At 39.9% G+C, this 25,437-nt stretch overlaps 2 protein-coding genes across 8 annotated transcripts; one reads left to right on the forward strand and one right to left on the reverse strand.

Annotated features, from left to right (window-relative positions):
• LOC117417022 (5'-AMP-activated protein kinase catalytic subunit alpha-2) lies at positions 1-11,021 on the forward strand. 3 transcript variants are annotated; one of them, XM_059035126.1, is made up of 9 exons: positions 1-245; positions 2,773-2,914; positions 3,005-3,098; positions 3,523-3,667; positions 4,304-4,391; positions 4,537-4,761; positions 5,198-5,699; positions 6,138-6,264; positions 6,735-11,021. In XM_059035126.1, the coding sequence occupies exons 1-9, from the start codon at positions 152-154 to the stop codon at positions 6,968-6,970; spliced, it is 1,653 nt and encodes a 550-aa protein (XP_058891109.1). In that variant the 5' UTR covers positions 1-151; the 3' UTR covers positions 6,971-11,021. The 3 variants fall into 3 exon arrangements, with proteins under 3 accessions (XP_058891109.1, XP_058891110.1, XP_058891111.1); XM_059035127.1 differs by having other exon boundaries at positions 114-2,914; positions 3,012-3,098; XM_059035128.1 differs by lacking the exons at positions 1-245; positions 2,773-2,914; positions 3,005-3,098 and having other exon boundaries at positions 3,526-3,654.
• On the reverse strand, positions 10,902-23,958 carry LOC117417021 (FYN-binding protein 1-like). 5 transcript variants are annotated; one of them, XM_059035123.1, is made up of 22 exons: positions 23,616-23,958; positions 21,341-22,346; positions 20,227-20,421; positions 19,539-19,611; positions 19,073-19,176; positions 18,408-18,439; positions 17,439-17,479; positions 17,054-17,168; positions 16,647-16,806; positions 16,063-16,186; positions 15,892-15,935; positions 15,141-15,186; positions 14,675-14,785; positions 14,439-14,458; positions 14,314-14,356; positions 13,804-13,881; positions 13,163-13,179; positions 12,989-13,022; positions 12,706-12,814; positions 12,090-12,252; positions 11,602-11,635; positions 10,902-11,352 (listed from the first exon to the last, which is right to left on the reverse strand). In XM_059035123.1, the coding sequence occupies exons 1-22, from the start codon at positions 23,622-23,624 to the stop codon at positions 11,349-11,351; spliced, it is 2,562 nt and encodes an 853-aa protein (XP_058891106.1). In that variant the 5' UTR covers positions 23,625-23,958; the 3' UTR covers positions 10,902-11,348. The 5 variants fall into 5 exon arrangements, with proteins under 5 accessions (XP_058891106.1, XP_058891105.1, XP_058891108.1 ...); XM_059035122.1 differs by having other exon boundaries at positions 17,054-17,171; positions 23,616-23,957; XM_059035125.1 differs by having other exon boundaries at positions 17,054-17,171; positions 21,341-22,316; positions 23,616-23,956.
• Between the last annotated feature and the right edge of the window lie 1,479 nt (positions 23,959-25,437).

Below are 25,437 nucleotides of genomic sequence, written 5' to 3' on the forward strand. Positions count from 1 at the left end.
ATATATAGTATTGTAGCTCGGACTCCACTTCTAACCCTCAGCTGCCTGGCGCAGTGTAAGCACTACCCAAGTGTGCGCTCCTGCCGCTCCACTCTCCTCTCTCTTCTCTCTGCACTCTGGGTAAAGACTCCGCACAGGTTCCAATGGTAAAATGGCTGAGAAAGCGAAGCTCGAAGGCAGGGTTAGAATAGGACACTACGTCCTCGGAGACACCCTGGGAGTTGGCACCTTTGGAAAAGTAAAGAGTTAAGTGCGCTTTTCGTTTATTACGCTGTATTTGCATGCCAAAGTGTAATACCGCGTGTATTAACAAGGATTATAATACTAAAATGTGACGGTTGCAGACTACGTCGTTTGTGTAGCGTAGCCTTGAGAGAAGCTAGATTGTCTTAAATTAAGCGGATAGGTTAAATTGCGTTGGAGAATTGGGATTTGATGTGACATTGCGTACATTTTTTCCTTGCTAGTCTGCACACACATCTCAGGTGCGACTCGGCTGCAGCTGCTGTACATATTATCAATGTGACCCGTTTGATGTGGCGACGCAGTGTGCGCAGAGAGGTGACAGACGAAAACCTTGACATTCTGTTTAGGCCTAAAGCTTTTAAATAACACAGTGTTTGTTTTCAATTACAGAGATCAACAGAACCGGTGGAAAGCTGCCTCGCATTGACTGGTTTTGTACCAGTAAGAGGAGCGTTTATTACCAGCACTACCAGTATTAGGAACAGTATATACGTTCAGGATTTGCAGCACTTTTTCTTAAATAATACATGTAGCAAAAGCTTTGACCTTGAACAAGAACAGAAGAACACACATCGGTGTATAAATAAGTCTCATTAAAGTGCGGTTAATTAAATTGTGCATGTTCTACAGTGCGTGGTTTATATACCTGTACTTATTATCAGAACACACACACACACACACACACACACACACACACACACACACACACACACACAACCCCCCCCCCCCCCCCAATATTTATTTGGCAATTGAATTGCAATATTTAATTCCAAATAAATAACAATAATAAATCAGTCGTCTTCTATAAGTTTTCACTGACTTCAACACATTTTAAAACTAATATTTTGCAGGGGCTGTGCCCCCCAGACCACCCCTAAAGGTAACTAATTCTACCCCCGCGCTGTTGTTATCTCTGGGTCATCATGGGGCATGCCGATGACGGACCTAAACATTTGGGGGGCACTAAAATGAAAACACGAGGAAAAATAAATCCTGGTTTAGACTACAGATACTCATACTGCAATATGCATGACCTTGACAACCAGGGAAAAGGCCATGACAGGTGCATGCTGATGACCTCATGAGCAGTGTTGATCTTGTTTTTGTTTTTCACTTTATATTGTGTGGCTACGAGACTGTGCTTACCAGCCCAAAGCTGCAGCATTATTCTTTACCAGAGAGTGCAGTTAAATGTACATAGTCTCTGCAGGGTTCCAAGTCAACAAGTAATGTCTCAGCCGTGGTTCTTGTATTCAGTACTGTGCGTTTTGTTTTTTCTGTGCAGTAAGTCGGTGTTAAGGTGCTTTCACCTGCATTCAGAGCGCCTCTTCTTCTCTAGCTGCCTGCCATATGATTCAGCAGAGCTTATCTTAGATAGCCGCTACAGAGCATTTCTATCGTGAAGCGTGTGTTATGTTGTGTTAAGGAAAGAATATTTGGCAGCAGCTCTTATTTCTGCCTGCTATTATTAGCACTATATAGAAGTGCCCTTGTGGTTTGCTAATGTGCTTCTCCTATTGCATTTGAAATGTCTGCCTTCCCCCACAGTACGGCGGAAGCTCTGCTTTGCTGTGTGTACACCTTGTCTCGTGGAGCAGCTACAACAGAGTGAAGGGGTCATATAGATAGGTCTGCTCTAATGTAGGTGCTGTGATTACAGTGCAAAACCTACAGGCAAAGTTGAAACCCAGTGCCCTCTTACAGCTAGGAAAGGCAAGGCTGAAAATAGCACAGCCTGAGGAATACTGGGATTAATGTGGGGGAAAGTACCGTGGTAGCTGCGCAATGTAACTCTGCATTGCTTAAAAAAAAAAAAAAAAGCGCTTTCCCCATTTACTAAGCAATATAAATGTTACTAACATAAGCAAGGAAGGAAAGGAAAAGTACTGAAGGATCCCCCCCACTCATTAGCATCACAAAAGGCTGCAAACAGTAGCCTGCAGCTCTGCAAATCTCTGCTGCACCCCTTCTTATCCCAGCTCCATTCTTTACCACACAGAGCACTTTCCTTCACTTGCCTGGCACACTCTTATGGGTACGGCCTTTCCAAAACAATAACGTTGCCATGTTATTACGTCTGTTGTAAAGCTGCATTTATTTGCTTAAGCTTCTTTTTGATTGATATGGATGGATTTGGATTAAGCAGTTTTTCTCCAGAATTTTTTTTTTTTGTAATCATGGTTTAATGATTTTTATTCATGCAATTGAGTACAGTATATGGCCTTTACAAATTACAATGACTTGTTTAAAAAAAGATAATAACCGCAAACTAATCACCACCTTTTTTTCCAATTAAACCAATGGTATTCACAAGAGGTCTATTGTCTCGTCCAAATGGCCGGACGACGGGCCTTCAAATCAAGTGTATTTGAGCCCAATGTTTCAACTTTGACCGAACTTCATAAACATGAAACAAATACCATTTTTTACAGAGTCTGTGTCATGGAGGTTTGTCCTGAACCATGGAAGTTATTATGATGATATTATGGAATGTAATCGTTGTACAACTTTTCTTTGCTTGATTAGTCGGAGAACACCAGCTGACTGGTCATAAGGTTGCAGTGAAGATCCTGAATCGGCAGAAGATCCGAAGCCTGGATGTGGTGGGGAAGATCAAACGAGAGATTCAGAACCTCAAGCTCTTTCGCCATCCTCACATCATTAAACTGTGAGTACTGCTGCTGCCTGACACACACCAGTAGTTAAATCCATACCTAGCAGAACAGCGTGACACTAACCAGAGCCTTCTTCATTTAAGATACCAGGTCATCAGCACACCCACCGACTTCTTCATGGTTATGGAATATGTGTCTGGAGGGGAGCTATTCGATTACATCTGTAAACATGGACGGGTAAGAATCTCTAAGCCTCCATATTGCACTGGGAGTCCAGTGAACAGCATGTGGAAGGGGTTGCTGATGTATTACTAGTCATTATAGTATTACAGTGTGCATTATACTATCAACAACTCGTATATGTATTGGACATCAGTCCTAAAGGGCTAGTTACAGTAGTCCACTTTGCAGTTATGGTTAGGTTATTTACATTATAGTTTTGCTTCTGCAAGCTAAAACAGAGCTTGCATGTGGCTAGGAAGGAGCTTGTGTGCATGCAGCTATAGCTATAATGAGAATGTAAACACAATGGTAAGCCAAAAAGGACTCGCTATGCACCCAGCTTCAACAACAGCCTGTGCTAGTGGAAGATTGGAATGGAAGTGATCGAAATAGATTCACATAGCAGACTGACGCTGCAGTTGCTTTCTCTGTTCGCTAGGTGGAAGATACAGAAGCACGTCGCCTTTTCCAGCAGATAATCTCAGCCGTGGATTACTGCCACAGACACATGGTGGTCCACCGTGACCTGAAACCAGAGAATGTCCTTCTTGATGCCAACAAGAACACCAAGGTAGCCGACTTTGGTATGTGACTGCCTATGTGAGGAATGCGTAAGCCACGCAGCCCACGGGTAGCTAGGTGACTTTGAGTGTTGGTTGCTGTTTGGCAGAGCGTGTTATGGGGATGGGGGGATGCTCTATGATACCCTAGAACTGCACATATCTGATTACTGTCTTATTGTGTGGAACCAGTGATTCATTTGTCTGTGTCGTTGACCATGTGGTTTGAAGTGAAGAAGTCCACATCCTTCTGCTTAAAAAATGACACCACTGCCAGGGTAGTCAAATACATGTATAAAATATTATGTAAGGGGGTCTATGCATATCAAACAGCAACTGATCTAAATACTGCTGCTGAGATAACACTGGACCCTTTGTATACTAATATTATGACAACCAACAGTGTTTTAGTAGTGGTGTCTTATCCCATGGCAGGGATGAGTTTTAAATACATCTAGACAACTGCTTATCAAATTGTGTGAAACTGTCATTAATAAGTGTCGGAATCCGGGGATACAAGGAGGTCTGTACATGCATACATATATCTAGAGAAGCACTTATCCAATTGTGATGATGAACCTTGTTTACAGCATTCTTTAGCATTGAGCATTGTGAATTATGTGTAAAGCTGACATTTCCTTCAACCCCGTTCTCTTGCAGGTCTCTCAAACATGATGTCAGATGGGGAGTTCCTTCGAACCAGCTGTGGCTCCCCCAACTACGCAGCTCCAGAGGTGATCTCAGGCAGGTGAGAACTGGAGACAGAAACACACTGGGAATGTAATGTACAAAAAGCACCAGCTGACGGACTACACCGTGATGTATTGGTTCTCTTTAAAGTGCATGCACAGCTGATGGACTGCACCGTGATGTATTGTTTCTCTGGTCTCCAGGTTATACGCCGGCCCTGAGGTTGATATTTGGAGCTGCGGGGTCATCCTGTATGCTCTCCTATGCGGCACGCTGCCATTCGATGATGATCACGTCCCCACGCTCTTCAAGAAGATCCGAGGAGGAGTCTTCTATATCCCCGAATACCTGAACCGCTCAGTAGCAAGCCTCCTAATGCTGATGCTGCAGGTGGACCCACTCAAGAGAGCCACCATCAAAGACATCAGGTACTGAAATCCAACACCCCAGTATCAGTTTATCTCTGGGAATGTGGTATTGCTATTTGGGGTCTAAATTAAGATGCTTCTGACAGTGGTGCAGATTGCAGTTTTAAATCTATTTCCATTAGCTGCGTGAATGATTTCTGTTGCCAGTATATACAGCAAAATATTGAATGCTTTACTGGAGAGAAGGACCCGTATTGTTATGTCCTATTGGAGCCCCCATCAGATAAACAGACACAATGACAGGAGACCCATGTTCTCTGTGTATGCATAACATTAAAAACACCCATTCATGCATACTGAGGCCAGACTGGTAACAAAGAAGGCTAGTGCTAACACTGATGCAATTTAAAAAAATATTTTTTTACCTACGTCTGTAAACATATATGGACTTAAGCATGCACCTGAACTAACCGACCCCCCTTTCCTCTCTTCACAGGGAAGACGAGTGGTTCAAGCAGGACCTGCCCAGTTACCTGTTCCCTGAGGACCCGGCCTACGACACCGACGTGCTAGACGAGGAGGCGGTGCGGGAGGTGTGCGAGAAGTTTGAGTGCACCGAGTCAGAGGTGAGCAACAGCCTGTACAGCGGGGACCCCCAGGACCAGCTGTCCGTGGCGTACCACCTCATCATCGATAACCGGCGCATCATGAACCAGGCCAGCGAGTTTTACCTGGCCTCCAGCCCCCCCGCCGGCTCCTTTATGGACGACAGCATGCAGCTGCCCCCCGGCATCAAACCCCACCCAGAGCGCATGCCCCCGCTCCTCGCGGACAGCCCCAAGGCACGCTGCCCCCTCGACGCCCTCAACACCACCAAGCCCAAACCCCTGACAGTCAAGAAGGCCAAGTGGCACCTGGGCATCCGTAGCCAGAGCAAGCCCTACGACATCATGGCAGAGGTGTACCGGGCCCTGAAGCAGCTGGAGTACGACTGGAAGGTTCGTAGATCATCCTGCTGATGCTGCTGCTGCTGCTGCCAATGATGATGATGATGATGATGATGATGATGATGATGATGATGTGGATGTTTTATTTGATTTCTTTATTAAACACAAAACAGGACAAACAAAACCCTTCCATAAAATCCACCTGCTCCACAGGGAACCTTAGTACGGAGTATTTGAGTATGAGTATAAGGGAAAACAAACATTAGTGTTCTACGTATACACAGGAATGCATGAACATATGTGTATATATATGCACACACATACACAAAAAAAAAAAAATATATATATATATATACAGTATATATATTGGATCCTGACTACACTATAAGGTCATGCATTTGCTGTGGGTTCCCTGTTAATTTGAGAGACTAATCTTGTTTTCGTGACCTCTGGCCTCCTTTTTAAATAACGTTGAAACTTGACCTCCAGGTGGTGAATCCGTATCACCTGCGAGTGCGACGGAACAATCCTGTGACAGGGAACTTTGTGAAAATGAGCCTGCAACTGTACCAGGTCGACAACCGCAGCTATCTCCTGGACTTCAGGAGCATCGACGGTAAGGGGAGAGAAGCATGTTGCAGCAGTGTGGGTTTTGAACTTGCAAACACCTAGTTAGAGAATGAAGCAGTGAATGAGGCTGATGAACTATGGCACCTGTATAATCCCTCCCCCTCTGTATAATCCACATCACAACACTCTGTATAATCCACATCACAACACTCTCTCTGTATAATCCACATCACAACACTCTGTATAATCCACATCCTCACACTCTCTCTGTATAATCCACATCACAACACTCTCTCTGTATAATCCACATCCTCACACTCTCTCTGTATAATCCACATCACAACACTCTGTATAATCCACATCCTCACACTATTTCTGTATAATCCACATCCTCACACTCTGTATAATCCACACTCTTTGTATAATCCACCCCCCCCCCCTCTCTCTCTCTCTGTCTCTCTCTTTTGCTCTCCACATCCTCACTCTCGTATGTTGTTTTCTGATAAACGATTTCAGATGACGTCATTGATCAGAAGTCGGGCTCGTCGACCCCCAAGCGCTCCGGGTCCTTGGCTGGTCTCCACAGACCCCGGCTGAGCCTCGACGCAGCGGCCAGCGACGGCCTGTCCCTCGGAGGCTCTCTCACGGGCTCGCTCACAGGCAGCACCCCCTCCATCACACCGCGCCAGGGCAGCCACACCATGGACTTCTTTGAGATGTGCGCCAGTATCATCACCATGCTGGCTCGCTAGCTGGGATCCAGGACCATCGATGGTGTCTGTATCCGCGTTATAGCAACGGGAATTTTTATTTGATTAGATTTTCTAGCGAGTCCTGTGAGTATGTGATATGACCCGTTTGTGTTTGACAAATCCACGCCCACGCATTGTTTTATACTTGATTTTTAATTTAATTACATTTTTTAACCATTTAAAAAAAAAATGAAATTAGTAACACTAAATAAAGTGTTCAGTCACATCTTATATATTCTAATTTTAAAATACTGTTATTATAAATGAATATCGTTTTTATATTCAATCACTTATTTATTTGATCACTTATTTAACAACACGTTATTGTAGGCATTTGAAAAGCCAAACCAAAAATACATGAACAAAAACAAATAATGGAATTGCTTTTCTGTACATGGGATGATGCTCAGTAACCCTATTGTTTTCTCTATCTACAGTGCAGACAATCAGTTCAACCCAAACTCAGTTTCTCCGTCTCTCAGTTAAGATGGGACTTGCTATTCACCCATCCAAGTTTTGCATGAGTGGTTACGAGGAAACACAGCTCATTAACAGCACATGGAAAGCAGAGATATAAAAATGCTTGAGTAGAGATTAAAATAATCTCTCCTAGTTTTCCACCCTAATCTCATGTGCCGTACAGCACAGTTACTCAAATACAGTACAATACTTCAACAAGGGGGCACAATGCCCTCAGTTTCATCGCAAATGTGCAATGCTAGCATGCCTGGAGAGCTTGATTTCCTCTGCCCATTATTTGAGATACCTCAGATAGGATTTAATACTGTAGTCAGATTTGTAATACTGTTTATGATGTTTTGGATTGTAGTCTGTTGCTCTGTATAGCATTATTTGACTCTACATTATTATTATTATTATTATTATTATTATTATTATTATTATTATTATTATTATTATTATTATTATTATTATTTTAAATGTGTGTCAGTAATTAGTTGAGGTTTATATTCTATTTCAATGGGTCAGTGTTTCAATAGATAGTGGCCACATGGTCTACGGGTTGGTATTTGAAGAATCTCAGTTGAATGGTTGGACTGACTGTGATGCAATATCACTTTTCAAAACTCAATAATCCACTTTACAAACACCCCCGGTTCCTTTGGAGAATGGAGGTTTCACTCCATAAACAGGAAAAAAAAGGTATTTTATTTATTTGTTCATTTATAATGAAATTCGCCCTGGCTTGCCAAACATATGTCAAATACAAGCCAATAATTTTAAAGACAGTGCGGTACTTTCAATGTTAGCAGTGCCCCCAGAGGATATTGTAAGACCTAAGAAGTGTCTGTGCCTATTTTATTACCCATTTTTATTTGCTTGGAGTCTGAACCATATAAATTGATAGCTGATGTATGGTAGCCTGACACACTGTACTGGGATAGATCAGGAGACGTGTGTTTCCATCTTCGGCAGTTGAGTGCTGACACTAGTGTTCCAGTGTCCACACTGTCGCAGTAATACCAGTCTGCCCTCTGCCTGTTATAGTAGACTTGTGGAGGCTAAATGGATTTACCTGAGCAATCAGTACTTGGTAAAGTCAATCAAACATGCATTCAATCAAACGGTTTGCTGCACAATCCATCTGTATGCAGCTTCTTCATTAATGTTATTTATCTACTGTATATAAATGAAACAGGTTCTGGTTGTGATAAATAATGAGCTTTCAACTTCTTCAGATGGAAATGCAGTTCTGAATGATACACTGCTGGGGTTGCATTGCATTTGAAGTGTCTGTTCAGACGCAGGAAGCAAATGCATGGCAATTGATGACCCTCTTGAGTTCTAGACCCTAGAATTCCCTGTGCTGAAGCAATCACTACTACTGTAGCTGCTACAATCTATTGCCTCCAGAGGCTGTCCTGGGTTTGAATTGAAAACAGCTGTCGTCTGATTGTATGCAAACCAAACCACTTTGTTCTATTGTCAGGGGGGTATTCACTTAAATAACTAACATGCACATTCCAGTTAGTGTGTTAAGAGTGCCTCTGTATCTGCAATGCGTACAGTATTGCGGTGGTAACAGTGCATAACAGTAGACTTTACTGTGCTCTTTCTCAATCATCATGCATTACTGGTACTGCACTCCCGGATAGACATTTCTCAGATCTCATTTTTTTACAAGCAACAAAATCCCAGACAGATTGGGTGTTCTGTTTTCCCTTGTGCATTGCTTATATTACAAAAGCAAACAGAACCTTTCTCTGGAACCTTGTAAGGGAATAATCTCAAGACACTTCACAAAGTCAAAATATCAGTGATGATAACCCTGGCAAACACAGTAAGCTTGGGTTCGGATCTGCCCCAGGAAAGTTAAAGGCGTCCTCTGCTTCAAGTGTACAGGAATACAAAACCAAGGACAGCCACTGAAGTTGCCTTAAAAGTACATTTATTTTTTCCTCATTGTTACAGACGCTCATTTTAGTACTGTACCTATTTATTTATGTGCATTGATTGTTGTTCATTTATGTGCATTGATTGTTGTTCATTTAACCTCACCGATCAAACTAACTGTGCCGGGGTGGAGAGAAGTAAGCAGTGCAGCTCAGCGTGCAATAGAATCACAGCTGCACATTGCAGGAGGGGAGCAACTACGGCTGTAAAGGTTTTAACGAAAATATAAACGGTTGTTTTTCACTAAACCTTTAACAAAAAATGTGTTGTTTTATGAGGACTCTTCCACTGATTTAAAAACTTTTCTTGATCACCTTAGGTAAGGTAGTCCATGACTAGTGCTAATCGGGGGTCTGTTCAGTACAGACTGGACAGGGTGATAGGAAGCATTGGTGCCCCCCTGTGGGAACTCCTGGCATTGTTCACCTCCAGCCATTGATCCTACAGTTGATGAACATCTGTGCTTCCTGTTTAGTCTCCCTGTACCGTTCGCACTGTATGCAAGACAGCACACCCACTGATGGCTACTGTGGATTTGCACCATGTTGTATATTTTGTTTTTGTATGTCATGAAAAAAAGTTTAAAGCTATTGCAATGTCTTTGTAATCAATGCAAAAAACAAACAAACACTTGAACCAATTTATTTTAGTTTCATGTACAGTGCCTTTTATTCATTGTATTATGACATGTACTATCATTACAGTCAAGCCAGTTTGTGTATTCATCTAGTACTGTGCATGTCTACATGGTTCTTTTTCTTCTCAAACCTTTTTATAGTTTGGGCATTGTAAACTACTTCAGTGCAAATGACCTGGCAGACCTACAGACCGGCCGACAGGAATGCCCCAGCGATGGATTCTGAGAGTTCTTTGCTGTTGTGCAACATTGGGATGCACAACAGTTGATTTATATGGAAAATTACACAAACCTCTTTACTTCTCATGTGGCACCAACCAAATCTTTTTTTCCATGGTATTTATATAGCCATAAAGTTGCATTGTTCTTTGCTGAATATGAACTATTTAGAGACACAGTTCTATCTCTTTGATGATGTAACAATTTATTACAATTGATAGAACACTGTTACAAAGCTTGCATTTTGAGTTTTTGTATCTAAATCAATTATTTGATACAGCTAACATGTTAGCTTCTGTGTTGTTGGTGCCACTTTTTTTTTTTTTTTAACACTTAAAACCCCAGTTAAACATATATATTTTTTTATTTATGTATTTATTTTTCAAACGATATTTTTTGGCAATGTGTCAAACTGTGAAGTTTTTAACATTATGATTATTATTGGTTAAAGCTCTAGTTGGTATGCATGATAATCATCCAGCTCCTGCAGTGTAACAGATAAGACTCCCACCGCGGTGCACTTCAGGCCATTCCCAGCTTCACAATGAGCTTAATTAGTTACAGGACAGTTTGTGGCATCTGTAATGTCTAGTTAAGCCCAGTTGTGACTAGCCGAGCTTATATGAAAGCCACAAATGTCTCGGACTGATCCAGATAAGAGCCTTTTCTGTACCACTGCACTGCTGCCTCCCCGGAGTCCTGGTTCTAGGTGTTTTTTTTTTTTTGTGTGATGTTGCTCTTATGATTATTTGCACTTTAATAAATATTTATTATAAAAATGAATGTGGCTGTTTTCAGTTCTTCTTCTACTTCACTCACAGGGCCAGAACCGATTCTATATGAGACTGCTAGAAAACCTCTAAATGTGATGGTTGGTTTCTCAGTGTGAAAATGTCCTTTTGGTCCTTAGTAACCTATGCTGTGATTGGATCTATTATTAAACAAACAAAAAAAACAGTAACACAATGTTGTTTATAATTACCATTATTACTCATTAGATCATAATTACAGCAGTAACTGCTTTAGTCTTTGGCACAGATCACATGCACCATATGAGCTAGTCAAGTTTGGAAACAGAATATTTTTCATTGGTTCTTGGCTTGAGTACTGCTAGCTGTAGGAAAAATAAAAAACAAAGATCAAATATAGTATTAATAAACATAAATCACATTCTAAACCAAATATTTAGCAGAGAGAACCAGGGGAGTTCCAAGACTTGAACAGACATTCATGTGATTAAAAAAGCCACATACAAGCAAGTAAAGGCTTAGTGTTAAATAAAAAACAGCTGAAACAAGCAGTATTGCTTTCACAGATTAAATACATGCAAAGGTCAGCAAGAAACCCTGGCATCAAAGCTTACCTGCAGGCAATATTTTCTATAGAGACATAGCCATCTGCAATATGAGAGATTTAAAATAATGAAATCATCTAAATTCAGTTAAGCTTATAAAATAATGATACATCAAGACAATACAGATTAAGATGCGTTTAAAATGAGCACTGTTCTTTATTTTAAAATGTGAAAAAAACCCAAAAACATGTTTGTGTGGGTGGTGCCACTGTCGATCTAGCTGTGCCATACTGTTCCTGTTGGCACCAGTATGGTGATGTTACCTGCCTCATCATTCGAATTGCACACAACACAGTTTGCTCAAAATGAGATCAAAACCCAGCAGATCACACTAGTAGATCACGATCTGAAATGTCCTTTTCATTTAATTGCGTCTTTTTAGTTCCTGTAGTTGCGCATGAAGAAACTGCTCTAGAAGAAAATCTTCCCCATTGTACAGAGACACTTTTTTTTTTGTAAACTGGCACGGTTTGGAGAATCAAGAAAGGAATACTTACATTTGCCCCTCATATTCCTGCAAATAATCTTGTCATCCTTGGTCACGTCGATAACATCCAGCTGCTCTCCTGGTTTGATAGCGAGATTGAGGTCACTGGGAGAATTCTGCACAACAACGCTGTTCACCACCACTGTGTTCTGAACTTCGATCTCCTTGGTGTACTGAAACAGAAATACATATACAATTTAAATACTTAAAAAGGTATAAAAAGCATAGCATTTCTAAAAAAAAAAATTCTACGATAAGTGCAGTAATGTTCCCTGTAAGCTGATGGGACTTAAAGCCACTTTTTCAGGAACAGTGGCTTGAAACCTGGTTCCAGGAGATCGGGAGACCTAGTTTGAGGCAACTTTATTGTATCAAACCCCAAGTCTCCCCTGGTGTGCCGTGCATTGGCCTGAAACCTAGTCCCCTGAAATCAAGTTCCAAGCTTCGTGTTCCCTCAGCTTTAGACCCAGGGATCGCTCCAACAAGGTTTTGTCTACGAGGAAAGTGGGGATGCTGGCCTCAGTCTGTCTCTGTGTATAAAACCTATTAGAAAACAAGAAACATGCTTTCTTGATGCCAGCAGGTCTCCAGAAATGCAGTTGAGAGATCACTACAGAAAAACAAACCTGAAACTTCTGCCTGAACTCCTTCTCATTCTTGAAAAATGTATTTTTCTTCGACTTCTCTTCATCTGCATTGGGATTTTTGAATTTGAACAAGCCTCCAGTCCTTTCTCTGTGCATTAAAACACAGGACACAAGAAATGAGTTCTCCGGAAACTCCCACGAAACGATGGAGCATCAATCAAACAAAAAGGGGCAACAACTATTAAAATACCACAGGGGTATTAAATTATGATTTAAAGCATGTTCTCTATCTATCTATCTATCTATCTATCTATACACATACCTGTTGGGTGAGGGTACATCAGTATATCGGTTTCCTGGTTTAGACAAAGATAAACAAACAAAACATAAATAAATAAATAAATAAATACATATGTACATACTTACATAATAAAATAGATAAATCCATGTTTCATCAAATCTTAAAACAGAAATATATCAATTGCAATATGATTACCTTGCCCTTCTTCAGCTCTTTGGGGACACATAAAAGAAAAGAAAAGAAAAAGTGAAAAGACATCTTGCTCTACAGGAAATGTCACAGCAACGAACTCATACATGGAGAATCCACTCATCACAATGACTGTACTTTCATTATGGTTGACATACAACACCATGACCAAAGCCTGATGAGTTTAACTTCACAAGACACGCAGTGCAGCAAACCATCCATGCATTAATTTCCATTAAGAGCATTCCATTAACAGCATACTTCATTAATAATTCATTTCTTATCTGTTTAATATCCTAGTATGTGTGTTCTGTATTATTCTCTATTGGGGTTGCAGCTTAGATAAAAAAAGACTGCAAGGCTGATCTGGGGGAAGTGAGGTGGGGGAAACATATTAGTGCTGCACAGTGCACTGGAGCATGAGCAGCTGTACAGTGCTTGAGGAGTCTTTTCAGAAGCACGCTTGAATAGTTAGTATGCCTGGCAGATGACGTGTATTTTCAATTTAAAACATGACATCTGGTACTACACTGCATAAAAGCAGTTTGCTCATCTTATGTTCCAGGATTATCTGCTGCACTTGCAAATACACGTTTGCTAAAACATAAGATTATTTTCAAAACTACAAAACTGAATCTGAAGTTTACCTTTCAGTTTCACCTTTTTCTTTCTTCTTTTCCTTGTTTACTTTAATTTTGTGGAAAATATTCACCACTTTATTGCTTCTAATTCAGGAAAACAAAAGGGTAAATAGATAAGAAGAGTGCAGAGCAGTTCCTACATGGACAAACAAAAACTGGTTCATCATTTTTCAATTTTTCAGCCTCAAATACAATTTTGTCTCCGCCAGTGGTCTCAGTCAGTGGTCTCAGATTGGAATGAAATTGTAACCTCATCTCATCTCACTGACAGGGGACAGGACAGAATCCGTAACGGCAGGGCATCGCAAAGCATTGCTCGTTACGCTATGGATCTACATGTTGAAGAAGGGGGTTGCTGGTGATATTATAAAGCTGACAATAAAGACTTGTTCTGTCAAATTGAAATCAATTGGTGCCACAGTGCTGGAACTCACCCTCCCACTACCTCAATGACAAGCCAGTGAAACACTTAGCTGTTTACTGATGTTTTTGTTCAGAGAATCATTGCAAACTTACGGCAAGTCCTTCTTTTCCATCTCAGCATCATCATAAATATCGTCTGTTAAGTCAGAAAAAAAACTGATTACATTAATAACTGTTTAATCACACTGGCAGAAAATGTCATATTTTAATTCACTTACTTTCTTTTCCTTCCTCAGTTCTTGGAAGACCCATGAAAGAAAAAGAATGACAGTGTTATAAACTCACACTTTATTGAAATACTTATTGTAATCTGCAAGACTGTTCATCAATTTCAATAATTATGGAAACCTTGAAAGAAATATCTGGTTTGTGATTCCCTTATCAAGTAATGAGGCGGTAGTGTGTCTTAGTTATTAAAGAAAGGTGTGAAAGTAGACAGGCTAGGCTTATTTACCTTTCAGTTTCTTCCACAGGAAATCCCCCTTTCTCCATTTTCTTCTTTTCAATGTATTCTTTATATTTGAGAAAAACATTTGCCAACTTTTTAGGCTTTTCATACTTCTCTCTGAAAAGTCAAACAAAAAGGTAACCAATGAAGCTGTGACGTATGTACTTTTCAACACTTTTCAGTTAAGAAACTTTTGGGTAAAAATATGAATTTTAAATTAGGATGCAAAATAGGAACATCAATATATATATATATCAAAATTTCTGAAAACAAATGGATTGTTACAATTGTATTTTCTTTTTTTTTTTCCAGTACCAGGGAAATTAAAGGTCTGAGTGGGGAAGGTGCCCCTTGTGGTTAGCCTTCAGCAACCAATACAGCTGTGGAAATATAGACTGATCAGGGACCAACAGAACTCGCTTCACTTTGGGTGCCAGACAGTCATCAAATGGAGATACAATTCCAAACTTACTGTGAATCCTTTTGTTCAGTTTCAACGTCATCATAAATATCGTCAACTGCCAAAAACAGAATACAGAACAAGCAAAAGATGTGCAGATAAGGTAACTCAACGGTCCCCCTTATACACTCTAATCCAGAATAGATCACTGCATCACTCCTGTTCGTACAAAGCATTCAAGTAGCGGTCCGCACCCCTGTATCTCTCCACACTCTGTGCCCAGTCTCAATTTGTTTTAGTGGAGTACCCCTAGATTAATTTTTAATGGCTACGCTTCACAATACAGGTAAATAGCACATGTAATAACACTGTAATTACCCTGTACTAACTTGTACTACATGCATCTAGCACGAGATTCTGTAATTGTGAAGATGGAACTCAATACATTACCAGCATCTTTTTAACAAAGTTATTTTCCTGATCATGTTATTTGTATTGTACTAAATAAGGTGGAAGTACAAAACAGTTCACCTGTACTTTGAAAGTATATCCTCACTTATTTAATGCAATAAGTAACAATGCATATGTTTGTTGCGTTATTTTGACACCACAATTAAAATGTAATACTAAGATAGGATATCTCATACACCTGAATACCTAATAATGCATTTTCTACCTTATTAAATCCAAGAATTAAGAACAATGTAAATGTGTAATACTTACAAATGTCTTCAACAGAATCTGAAAGAGTATAGCTACAGAGGGGGAAAAAAAGTACATCATACCTTTGCTTCAAAGTTTAATTTTTTTTTTATTTACTTACAGCCATCTGATGTCTCTAAAATAGAATTGAACAAGGGTGTTGACCTGCAAAAAATAATAATAAATAAACCAAAAACTAAATAGCCGAAAACAAAGGCCAGCCAGAGCCAACAGCTGCGTTGTAAAGGAGATGAAATGGTTAACATGTTATGTAACATGATATTCAGATTACCTGTCTCCTTTAACGATTTCCTCTGTGTCAGACGGATGGAGCCCCATTGCTGTTGATACCCTCTTTCCAATTTCATGAATTCCCTTAAAATCCATCTCCAGGGCTGTTACAGAGATGTAGCCATCTGTGACAACAATCAGAAAACCTTCTTTAAATGTGTCACCTCACTGCCGTATACAAAGCTTTCATTGGACATTGGCATTATTAATACACACACTGTAGCTTAATTAAAATGAGATTTCAACCCCTGCATCTTGGAAGTGAAATTGGAGAGAGGTTTTGTTTTGTAGAGTGAAGAATGTAAGAACATAAGATCATATTATATAATATTAGTAAGAACCGGGGTCTGTGACACCAGCAGAAAGAACGTACTGGTTGGTAACCCTTTCATGCATGGCGTCCTCATATGGGGATGGATAATAAAAACTGTCTTCTAGTCTTTATATGGGGATACATGGAAGACGCAAATGTATGATGACCTTATACAAGGATGCCATTTTTTCTCCCATATAAAATAATGGGAAAAAATGTGAAGAAAATGTCAAAAGAAATATAAAAAAACGAGATTGCTCTGAATCACTTACAGTTTCCGTCACAGTCTTTCGCCAGCCACTTGCCAGGAGGACATTTAGTGGTCCTGATGAGGTCCACCACATCACCCTGCTTTACTGCCAGGTCATTCTTCCCTCCTTTACTTTCCTCCTTCACCTCCACACGGTAGATCATCTCTTCCAATCCGGTAATCTACAGGCGGATATAGAACAGAGACTGCTCTGACCCCTCCTCTCCGCAGAACCATTTTCACTGAAGCTCATAACTAACTGGAATGGTTTTTCCTCAAGTATAAGCTGATATAAATATTGCTAACACCTATCATGGTTTGCCCGAAGGTGTCATTTTAATAATTCACCGCCAGGTAAGCAATGAATACAACCGCACAGTAAGAGAATCGCTTCAAAGTGCCAGCAGCAGCCGGTTCTGTTACACTTACCTTAAACCTTTTTTTGATTTCATTCTCTTTCTTTTCTTTTTCTTTCTGTTTCTTCTTCTCCTTCTCGAGGTGTTGCCTTTCCTCCTTCTCTTTCTTTTTCACTGCTTGTTCATTGCTGCTGATAATGTGCATGTGGTAGGGTTACGGTTACACAGGAGATGCAGAATATTATTGTGAAGAAAGACAAACAGAAACAGCTGGCGTTGGCTCGGTGCTGCTCTATTCTAGAGTGAACTTGACAATGTGTTATTTATCAATTGCCCTCCAACACCAAATGCACAATAATCCAGTAGTCAATTTTTAAATGGACATTACAATTCTAAAAACACAGATATCTACATGTAAAAGTGACAGGAAGTAAAAAGTATAACATCAAACCTCCTACCTGCATTTTTCAAACAAGAAGCTTTTCTTTTCAGCTGAGTTCTGCAAACACAGATGTAGAAAAAGCTGAAGATGTTGAATGGCTTTTAAGATTTATACTGACATTAAAAGCCACAGCAAAAGCAAATAGAAAAAAAAAACGATTTAGTGATGGAGTGTTGCAAGGCACAAAAAGGACATCGCTGCCAAAAGTGGTTTTAATTAACCGCCTTCTAAACCAGGGGGTTTACTTCTATTTATCGCAAACTGCTTCAAAGGTCATTGTCTGCTTGTAAAAATGAGAAGCTCAGCCAAACATAAATCATGCCATAACAGCTGTGTAGATAAAACCAAACAGATTATACCGTCTCCACTAATCCAAAGGTAACAGCCACGATATACACTGCAATTTTCAGGAAGAAAGACAACACTAACTTTGCTGCTCCTATACACAGAACAGTACCCCCTCCCCTGAAAAAAAGGAATAGTGTGATGGTTAAGCCAGCTGGTTCCATAGAAGGAATTTAGTGCATGGATGCCAGTGGATTAAACAGATACATTATAATAAAAAGCTGCAGAGAAACAAGCAACCCCACCCTCAGGAGCAGACAAACTCTACTATGTGGTCTGTCTGTGTGTGCTGAGAGATATAGTCCCAAAAAATTTTTTTTTTAAAAACCCACAACTTTCCCTTACAGACGACTCTAGAAATAAATAGAACGGGCATGCGTGCCAAGTGTGCAGCGTTTGAAATGCTGTACGTATTTTACTTTATTAGCTCAACTAATCAGGGAGCTCACACATACCAGTAATAGAATTTCTTTTCATTTCCCACAATTAAATGTCTTAAAGTATTTTGCTTCAAGGGCTAGGTTAGATATTCCACAAGGCCACTGTAATTGGGTACCCCTTTATTTGTAAATGAATCAAAGCTTGTTCGATGCACTGTGTGTCTCTGTATTGACTTGCTCATGCTTCCCTTATCACTTACCTTGACCTGATCTTGGATTCCAGTTTCAGTAGCTGTAAAATAGAGGAGGGAGAAGGAAGTTAAACGAGCTGGTCTCTACTTTGTTACACCATGTCATTATTTTTCTCAATATAACTGTATATATTATTATTATTTATTCTATTAAGTTTAAGCATAAAAACACCACATATCTAACCTGTATGTGGGCTGTACTGAAATGACAATTCTAATCACTGCTTAGAAATAACGAATGCAGCACATTCTAAAGGCAATTATCATTTTTAGGCATTATAATGTTTAATAGAAATACAATATAACTACCTCAACACCTTCATTAGCTAAAGAATATACCACCACCTTCCCGTTAGGATATTGCAAGAGTACTATAAAGATGTCATTATATTTTTCCTGCCTGTGTAGGGTTACCATATGACTTCATGTACACTTGGACAGTTTGGGACCGTTCAACTCACACCCCAGTGTATTCTGGTAAGTGTAGTCCTGCTGTGAAAGGTACCCCAGACAGGTAAGTGGTAAGACAGAATGCATTGCGATGCAAATTGAAAACCCTATGCCTGCCAGATACAGCGCTCTCTCTTACTAAACAAAGCAAGTGGCTCCTTAACTGTGGTGTAATAATGTTTACTAGTGACATTGTGGAAACAAAAAGTGCTTAACTGTCTTACTTGTGATGTTTTCAGCATCCTTTTCAAGTCGAGTTATTTCTACATCTAGATACAATGCATCTCCTTCATAGTCCTCATAAATTCCAGGATCCACAGCATCATTACTGGACAGGTGAAAAGCACACAGCTGTATGACAGGACATAGAACTACAATTGCCTTTCTAATCTAGTTTCTTTGTAACCCCTCTTTACCTGATCAGAATGGCTGCAATCATTCGGAATGGCTCTGAGTTCTGTTTAGAATCTAGCTGGCTGCCATGTTGTTTGCATGTCTGTTTTTGTTATTCTTCCTGATCTTCAGAAATCATCTGACATAGTGACCTTTCAACTCTGCAGATGGGGTCAAGAGTTGAAAGGTCACAAGACCAGGAAGCCACAAGAAAACAAACAAAAGGAAAGCAGAAAAGCAGGAAGTAATGACTTCTCCCCCTCGTCATGTTTTTAGTGCAATGGTTTTAAAACTTACTTTGGAGGTGAATTCTTCTCAAAGTCTTCAGGAGGTTTTGCCCTGGAAGGTGGTGTGATCATTTCTGAAGAGACTAGCAAAAAAAGGCAATACATCATTCAATAATAATAATTAAAAAAAAATACTACTTATAAAAATGTAAATCAGGGTAATCACTCTTCAATCAGTGCTTCACATCTGCTGTCCGAGCTTTTGTTTCACTTTGAAGAAAGATATTTATCTGAAATCACTACCAGTTTTTAGTTCACATACAACAGTACTCACAACAGCACAGCATACAGTGACCTTGGTTACTGGCATTGGTACGGGGTTAAGCACACATATAGAGGGTCTTTACAATCGTGTATCCATAACTGAAAGGATACTAGGAGATAAAAGTTTGCAAGGCAGTTAGCATGTGTACCATGAAGAGAATTTTGAGGAACCAAAAAAGAGGGGCAGGGCAGGGAAGATAAGTTAAAGTTATAAATCAACCAGGCACATTGTTTGCTGGCATATTTATGAGGCATTTAATCAATAATATACAGTAAATCATGTATCACAAATTACAAAACCATACAGATCAACAGACTGTGAACTTCGGTCCACAGCTTGTTTGCTTAGCAATGTGCACTGCTCTCACAGGGACTCTGCTCCCAGATCATTAGCTTCCCCATTACTTCAATCATAAGAATAACCATAAGATTACCACCCAGGGCTTTGGTTGCTCTGGTTGCCTTACGGAATTGGCTGAGATCCACGTGTGCAGGCCTTGTTGGTTTCTTTGGTGGTGTCCCTAGCGACTGCACATCGGGAAGTGCTTTCCGCCTCGGAGTGTGGCCTCTGGATTCACCACCTGGTTGCTGAGCCTCGTTACACTCCAGAACGACAGGTGGCTGCTCCTCTGAAAAAATCAAGAGCAGCGAGACGCCACACTTCACAAACACAGCCCCCTCTTCCACATGGTTTTCTTAGCTTTAGGCACATTTATTTTACCTGGCCTTTGAATAACTCTGTACTATACATGCATGTATAATAAGCAGAAAGAGAAGGTGGTGATAATGCTTTCGTCAACTCCAGAGAAGTCTGTATATTCAACGTATACGGACACCCAGCTGGGCCTTATTGTATTTATCCAGGTAAAACAGTGAATTTGAAGAAAACAAAAAGCATAAATCATTAGTGTTTTTTATTAAATATCCTTACGCCAAATAAAGTAGTCGCATGTATAACTTTGAACTACACACTAAGTTAATTCAATTAACACATGTAAAAGAAAGTAAATCATTTTCTTGATAGTGTGCACATTGCCATTGAAAATATATACCGGAGGGTGGAGTAGAGACGGCACTGAGTTATTTTTTTCTTCCTGTCAGTGCAGACCAAATGTGAGGAATAAAAATAAATTAAATGAAGTCTCGGATTTCAGCAATTTGTTCAAGATCTGTGTCAGAGAGAGGTGGATAGTGTCTTTTTGTGTTTTTCTTTAGCGTTTACAAAAATACATTATTTGAAGTGACAGAGTCGGGGTGAGCGAGCATAAAGACAGCAAATCGGCATGTCTACTTACGGCTTTGGGATTTTTTCCAGGTAATTGGTCACTCAGTTTCATAGTTACAGGCTGTACATCTGTGAGTGTAAGCAAGATGGCTACCGATACTTAGTTTAAATTCTGTGAGGCAGCGCAGTGATTTAGAATATGTGACAAGGCTCCAGCTGTCCATATCGATCCAAGATATGGACATTGCTTGTTTTATGTTCCATTACGAGCCCTGGATCAATATTTTCAGTTGTGTAAAGAAGATTATTTTTGGGAGACTTACCATAAAGTGACCCGTCAGTGCCCAGGTCTGGATCTGCAGGTTTGGTGTCAGCAGGTAAAGACACCGCCAAGGCTTTCCAAGGGGAATCTGCCTGTTCCTTCACTGGACAGGGACTACCCTCCATGTGATCTTTACGAGGCAAAGGGGGAGGGCATTTAGAGATGTCAGGCTGTTCCTTCACTGGACAGGGATGTTCCTTCATTACATCTTTACGAGGCAAAGTGGGAGGGCATTTAGAGATGTCAGGCTGTTCCTTCACTGGACAGGGACGTCCCTCCATGTAATCTTTACGAGGCAAAGGGGGAGGGCATTTAGAGATGTCAGTCTGTTCCTTCACTGGACAGGAACGTCCCTCCATGAGATCTTTACGAGGCAAAGGGGGAGGGCATTTAGAAAGATCTTTTGCAGGGGGAAAGTCTCTAGTTTGGCAATATGCCTTTTCCACGTTGGCCACAGTTGGCGATGATGATCCATTTCCCGCTGCTTCCCACACAGTGCTGTGGGGTCTTGAGAAGGGCTTATTTACTCCACCATGGTTCAGCTGAGCAAGATCCGGCCTTTTCATGTGCTGGGATAAGGTATTCTCCCACAGCCTTCGAGTGTGCTTGAAGGTGTCTGCTGCGGACTGTTCATCCTTTCCTTCCTCCCTCACCACCCCTGCTTTAAATGTGTCGGCTCCCGTACACTTTAACACGGTTTTATCTGGTAGAGGCTTGGTGGAGGGCAGAGTGCTGGATTGTACAGGCAGTGCATGCTTTCTGCCTGGTCCAGCTGTTTCATTCACTTCATCACAGACTGTCCTAGGAGAGAGACCCTCTCCTGTATTCTTCACTGGCGGAGGAGGAAGGCGCTTCTCAGGCAGATTCACAGGCTTTAGTTTCACTGCTGGAGGGGGTCTGCTCCAGAGGTTGTTCTTTGGAAAATCGGAATTGTTCTGGAACCTGGCTCGTAGTGTTTTAAAGTCTTTCACTTCCTCCTGATTTAATTGAACAGACACATTTAAATCCTTAAAATCAAACAAGGACAGGGAATCATTTACGTTTCCCATTTTGCGTAGCAGTGTGATGCATTTTTTCTAGGTTTTCCTATTAGCGTAAACTGCAAGTTACCTGTACTGTATAAAAGGTGCATTGCTTTGTTTTAAAAAGCAGAGGTGTGTCTAAAGCTCACACTGAAAGCTTGAAGGCTGAAACTGCTATGCAATGGGCATTCAAATTACAGGGATGGAAGTAAGACTCCTATTGCATAGCAGTTTGATCTATTCCTGGTTTTACTATGAGTAAAACTTGAAATGGGTTAAACTGCTAGTTCCTTCCTTGAATTATACACTGAAGGGTCAATTAAATTATGTTTGAAGTTCACAAATAGAAAGACCTTTGTCTATATTCTCAGATTTAACGTTATTAAGAGTTACTTTATTTAAAATAAATACATAAATAAAGCACTCTGTATTAGTTTTTGCCAACTTAATTGGAAATCTAGTCAAGCTTAACCACTTAATGTCATTTTTAAGTTAACACACACACACACAGACACAGACACACACACACACACACGGACACGGACACACACAAACACAGATACACACACACACACACACACACACACACACACACACACACACACACACATATACATAAGGAAAAAACAACAAATAACATCGAACACTATGACTGGAATCCAGATGCCAATCATTTTCACAGAGAGGAAATGGTTTTTGGTTTTGTTTTGTTTTGTTTTTTTCTTCAACATTCTTATCTACGGATATATTCAGCTGTCTTTACATTTAAAATTCTTCCCAGCATTTTCTATTTCTGTATGTTCGTTTTAGACATTTCACACAAGTTACACACACGCTGGCTTTTATATGGTCAGCATTACAGACATTGAATTTCCCACACCAGCCAACATCATTGCAGACTAGCATTATACACCAGCGGCTGAATACTTAAACCCGATAAGCACCATTCTTACTTTATACTAGTTAAAGACGTTGATAAAGACGTGTGTCTGAATTTAGTAGTAGTGTTTAGTAGCCTAATACTATAAAGAACAGTTAACACACGACTTGCTGGTGAAACACAGATAATACTGCAGGTTACTATGCGTTTGATACTGCTGGTTACAGTGTACGATTATAATCAAAATCAAATACAGAACACAGCTTGATTATACAAAAACGCACAGAAAATACAAATTCCCAGGTCAAAACTTCACTTTCAGTGTAAGCTTATTCAGATACGCTCTCATAATGTCAGTTTGATCAATAACTCACCTGTTCCATTATGTACGTCTTGTGTGCGCAGAAGTAATTTAACGGTGTAAATTTACATGCTCTTCAGATTTTAATTGCCATTTAAATTAGATTTTTTTGTTTGTTTTGTTTTGTTTTGTTACCAGAAATGTATGCCGGATATGTTACACTATGTTACACTTATTTTCAACTATTTCCTCAAACAGTGGTGCTATACCGACTTTTAAAAAGTACACTTTCGTGCGCGCCCCCGCAGAGCTCACCTGAGTGAGAGGTACAGCTGCGTGCACGTACTCGTTCAATCGACAAAGTTCGATCCTTAGATAAGAATGTTATAAAAACAAAAAAGAAAACAGTTCCTCTCTGTGAAAATGATTGGTATGTGGAATCCAGTCATAGTTTTCAATTTTTTTTTTGTTTCCTTATTATTACACAACAGCAGCACTGCATACTCCCGTTTAATAACATGCATGTAAGTAGTGAACAGTTGTGTATGTTTACACCAGTGCTGTTGTGTTTATATAATATTTTGAAAACAGACTTACCTATGTCAGAGACTCATTCCTGTCCTGGGCCTTATCATTGAATGACGCAGTGCATAACCCTGCACCTACTTAACTGAACCAAGCTTTTCATTTAAGTAATTAAAGTCCTTACTGGAACAATGCCTTGCTTCAAAATGAAATCAGAGATAGAAGTGAGTGCCAGCAGTGGTCTACAATGCAGGGTACGACTACATTATTAACTCTATAACAATGTCCCCCAAAAAGTACAATTTTTGTACCAGTAGGTGTCACTAGAAACACAACTACTGTAACGCACCTTTCCAGGGCCTCTCATACTCCTAACTAGAAAACAGTATTTGAAATTCTCTTGTCTTGTAACCCTTTCAGTTCTGTTTTTTTTTTGTCGACATTAAGTTATATAATTCAAAAAGGAATTCCTTTATTGAGTATACATGCAAACAGGATTTTTTTTTCTTTTTAAATATATTTATACCCTACCTCAGACTAGGACCTAGGAGTCCCGTGAGGTTCAAACCTGATTTCCGACAGCATATGTTAACATACAGCGCTAAGATAAGGACTGAAGGGCTATAAGTAGGTGATTGTTTAAATATGCACAGGTACAATATACAGTATGCCTGCTCAGTTGTTTGCAAGATTAATGGTATTTACTACATTGTAATCACTGGGTATCATTTTAAAATAGCATTAAACAGAAAAATTATGATAACTGTTTAGCGATTACAGGCTCGTAGCTCTCCTTGACCTTTCCTGACCTTTCCAGAATCCATATTATCTCCATCCATGGCTATTGATTATTATAGTTTACGCTCTCAGGATTCTGTTAGTTTGGCAGCCCCAAGGGTTCACACATGTTTGGGAGAACTATCTTTCACCTATCAGCTCCCAAAAATGTGGAACTCTTTAAGTATGAAGAAGGAATTTGACACACTCTCCTTTTCTGGCTATAGAGATCGTATTCAGGAATTGCTTAGAGCCTCTTCCCATTGTTTTTCCTTTAGTCCACATTAACACAGAGATGTGTCTTATTTCTGTTGTTCTTTTGTGTAGGCTACTGACTAAGTAATGGTTTTATTGCCTAACAGGATCCCCTTGTAAATGAGGCCTTGGTCTCAATGGGCAAATCTTTTGTATAAATAAATACATATATATATATATATATATATATATATATATATATATATATATATAGTAAAATAAAATAAAGGACGTGGTGCACCATTATTATTATTATTATTATTATTATTATTATTATTATTATAGATTGCTTTCTTGTTGGTCGTTTTTCATTAAAAGGTCATTGATACATAAGCTAT

This window comes from Acipenser ruthenus, chromosome 12 (assembly GCF_902713425.1).
Source record: "Acipenser ruthenus chromosome 12, fAciRut3.2 maternal haplotype, whole genome shotgun sequence".
In the NCBI taxonomy this organism is placed as follows: Eukaryota; Metazoa; Chordata; class Actinopteri; order Acipenseriformes; family Acipenseridae; genus Acipenser; species Acipenser ruthenus.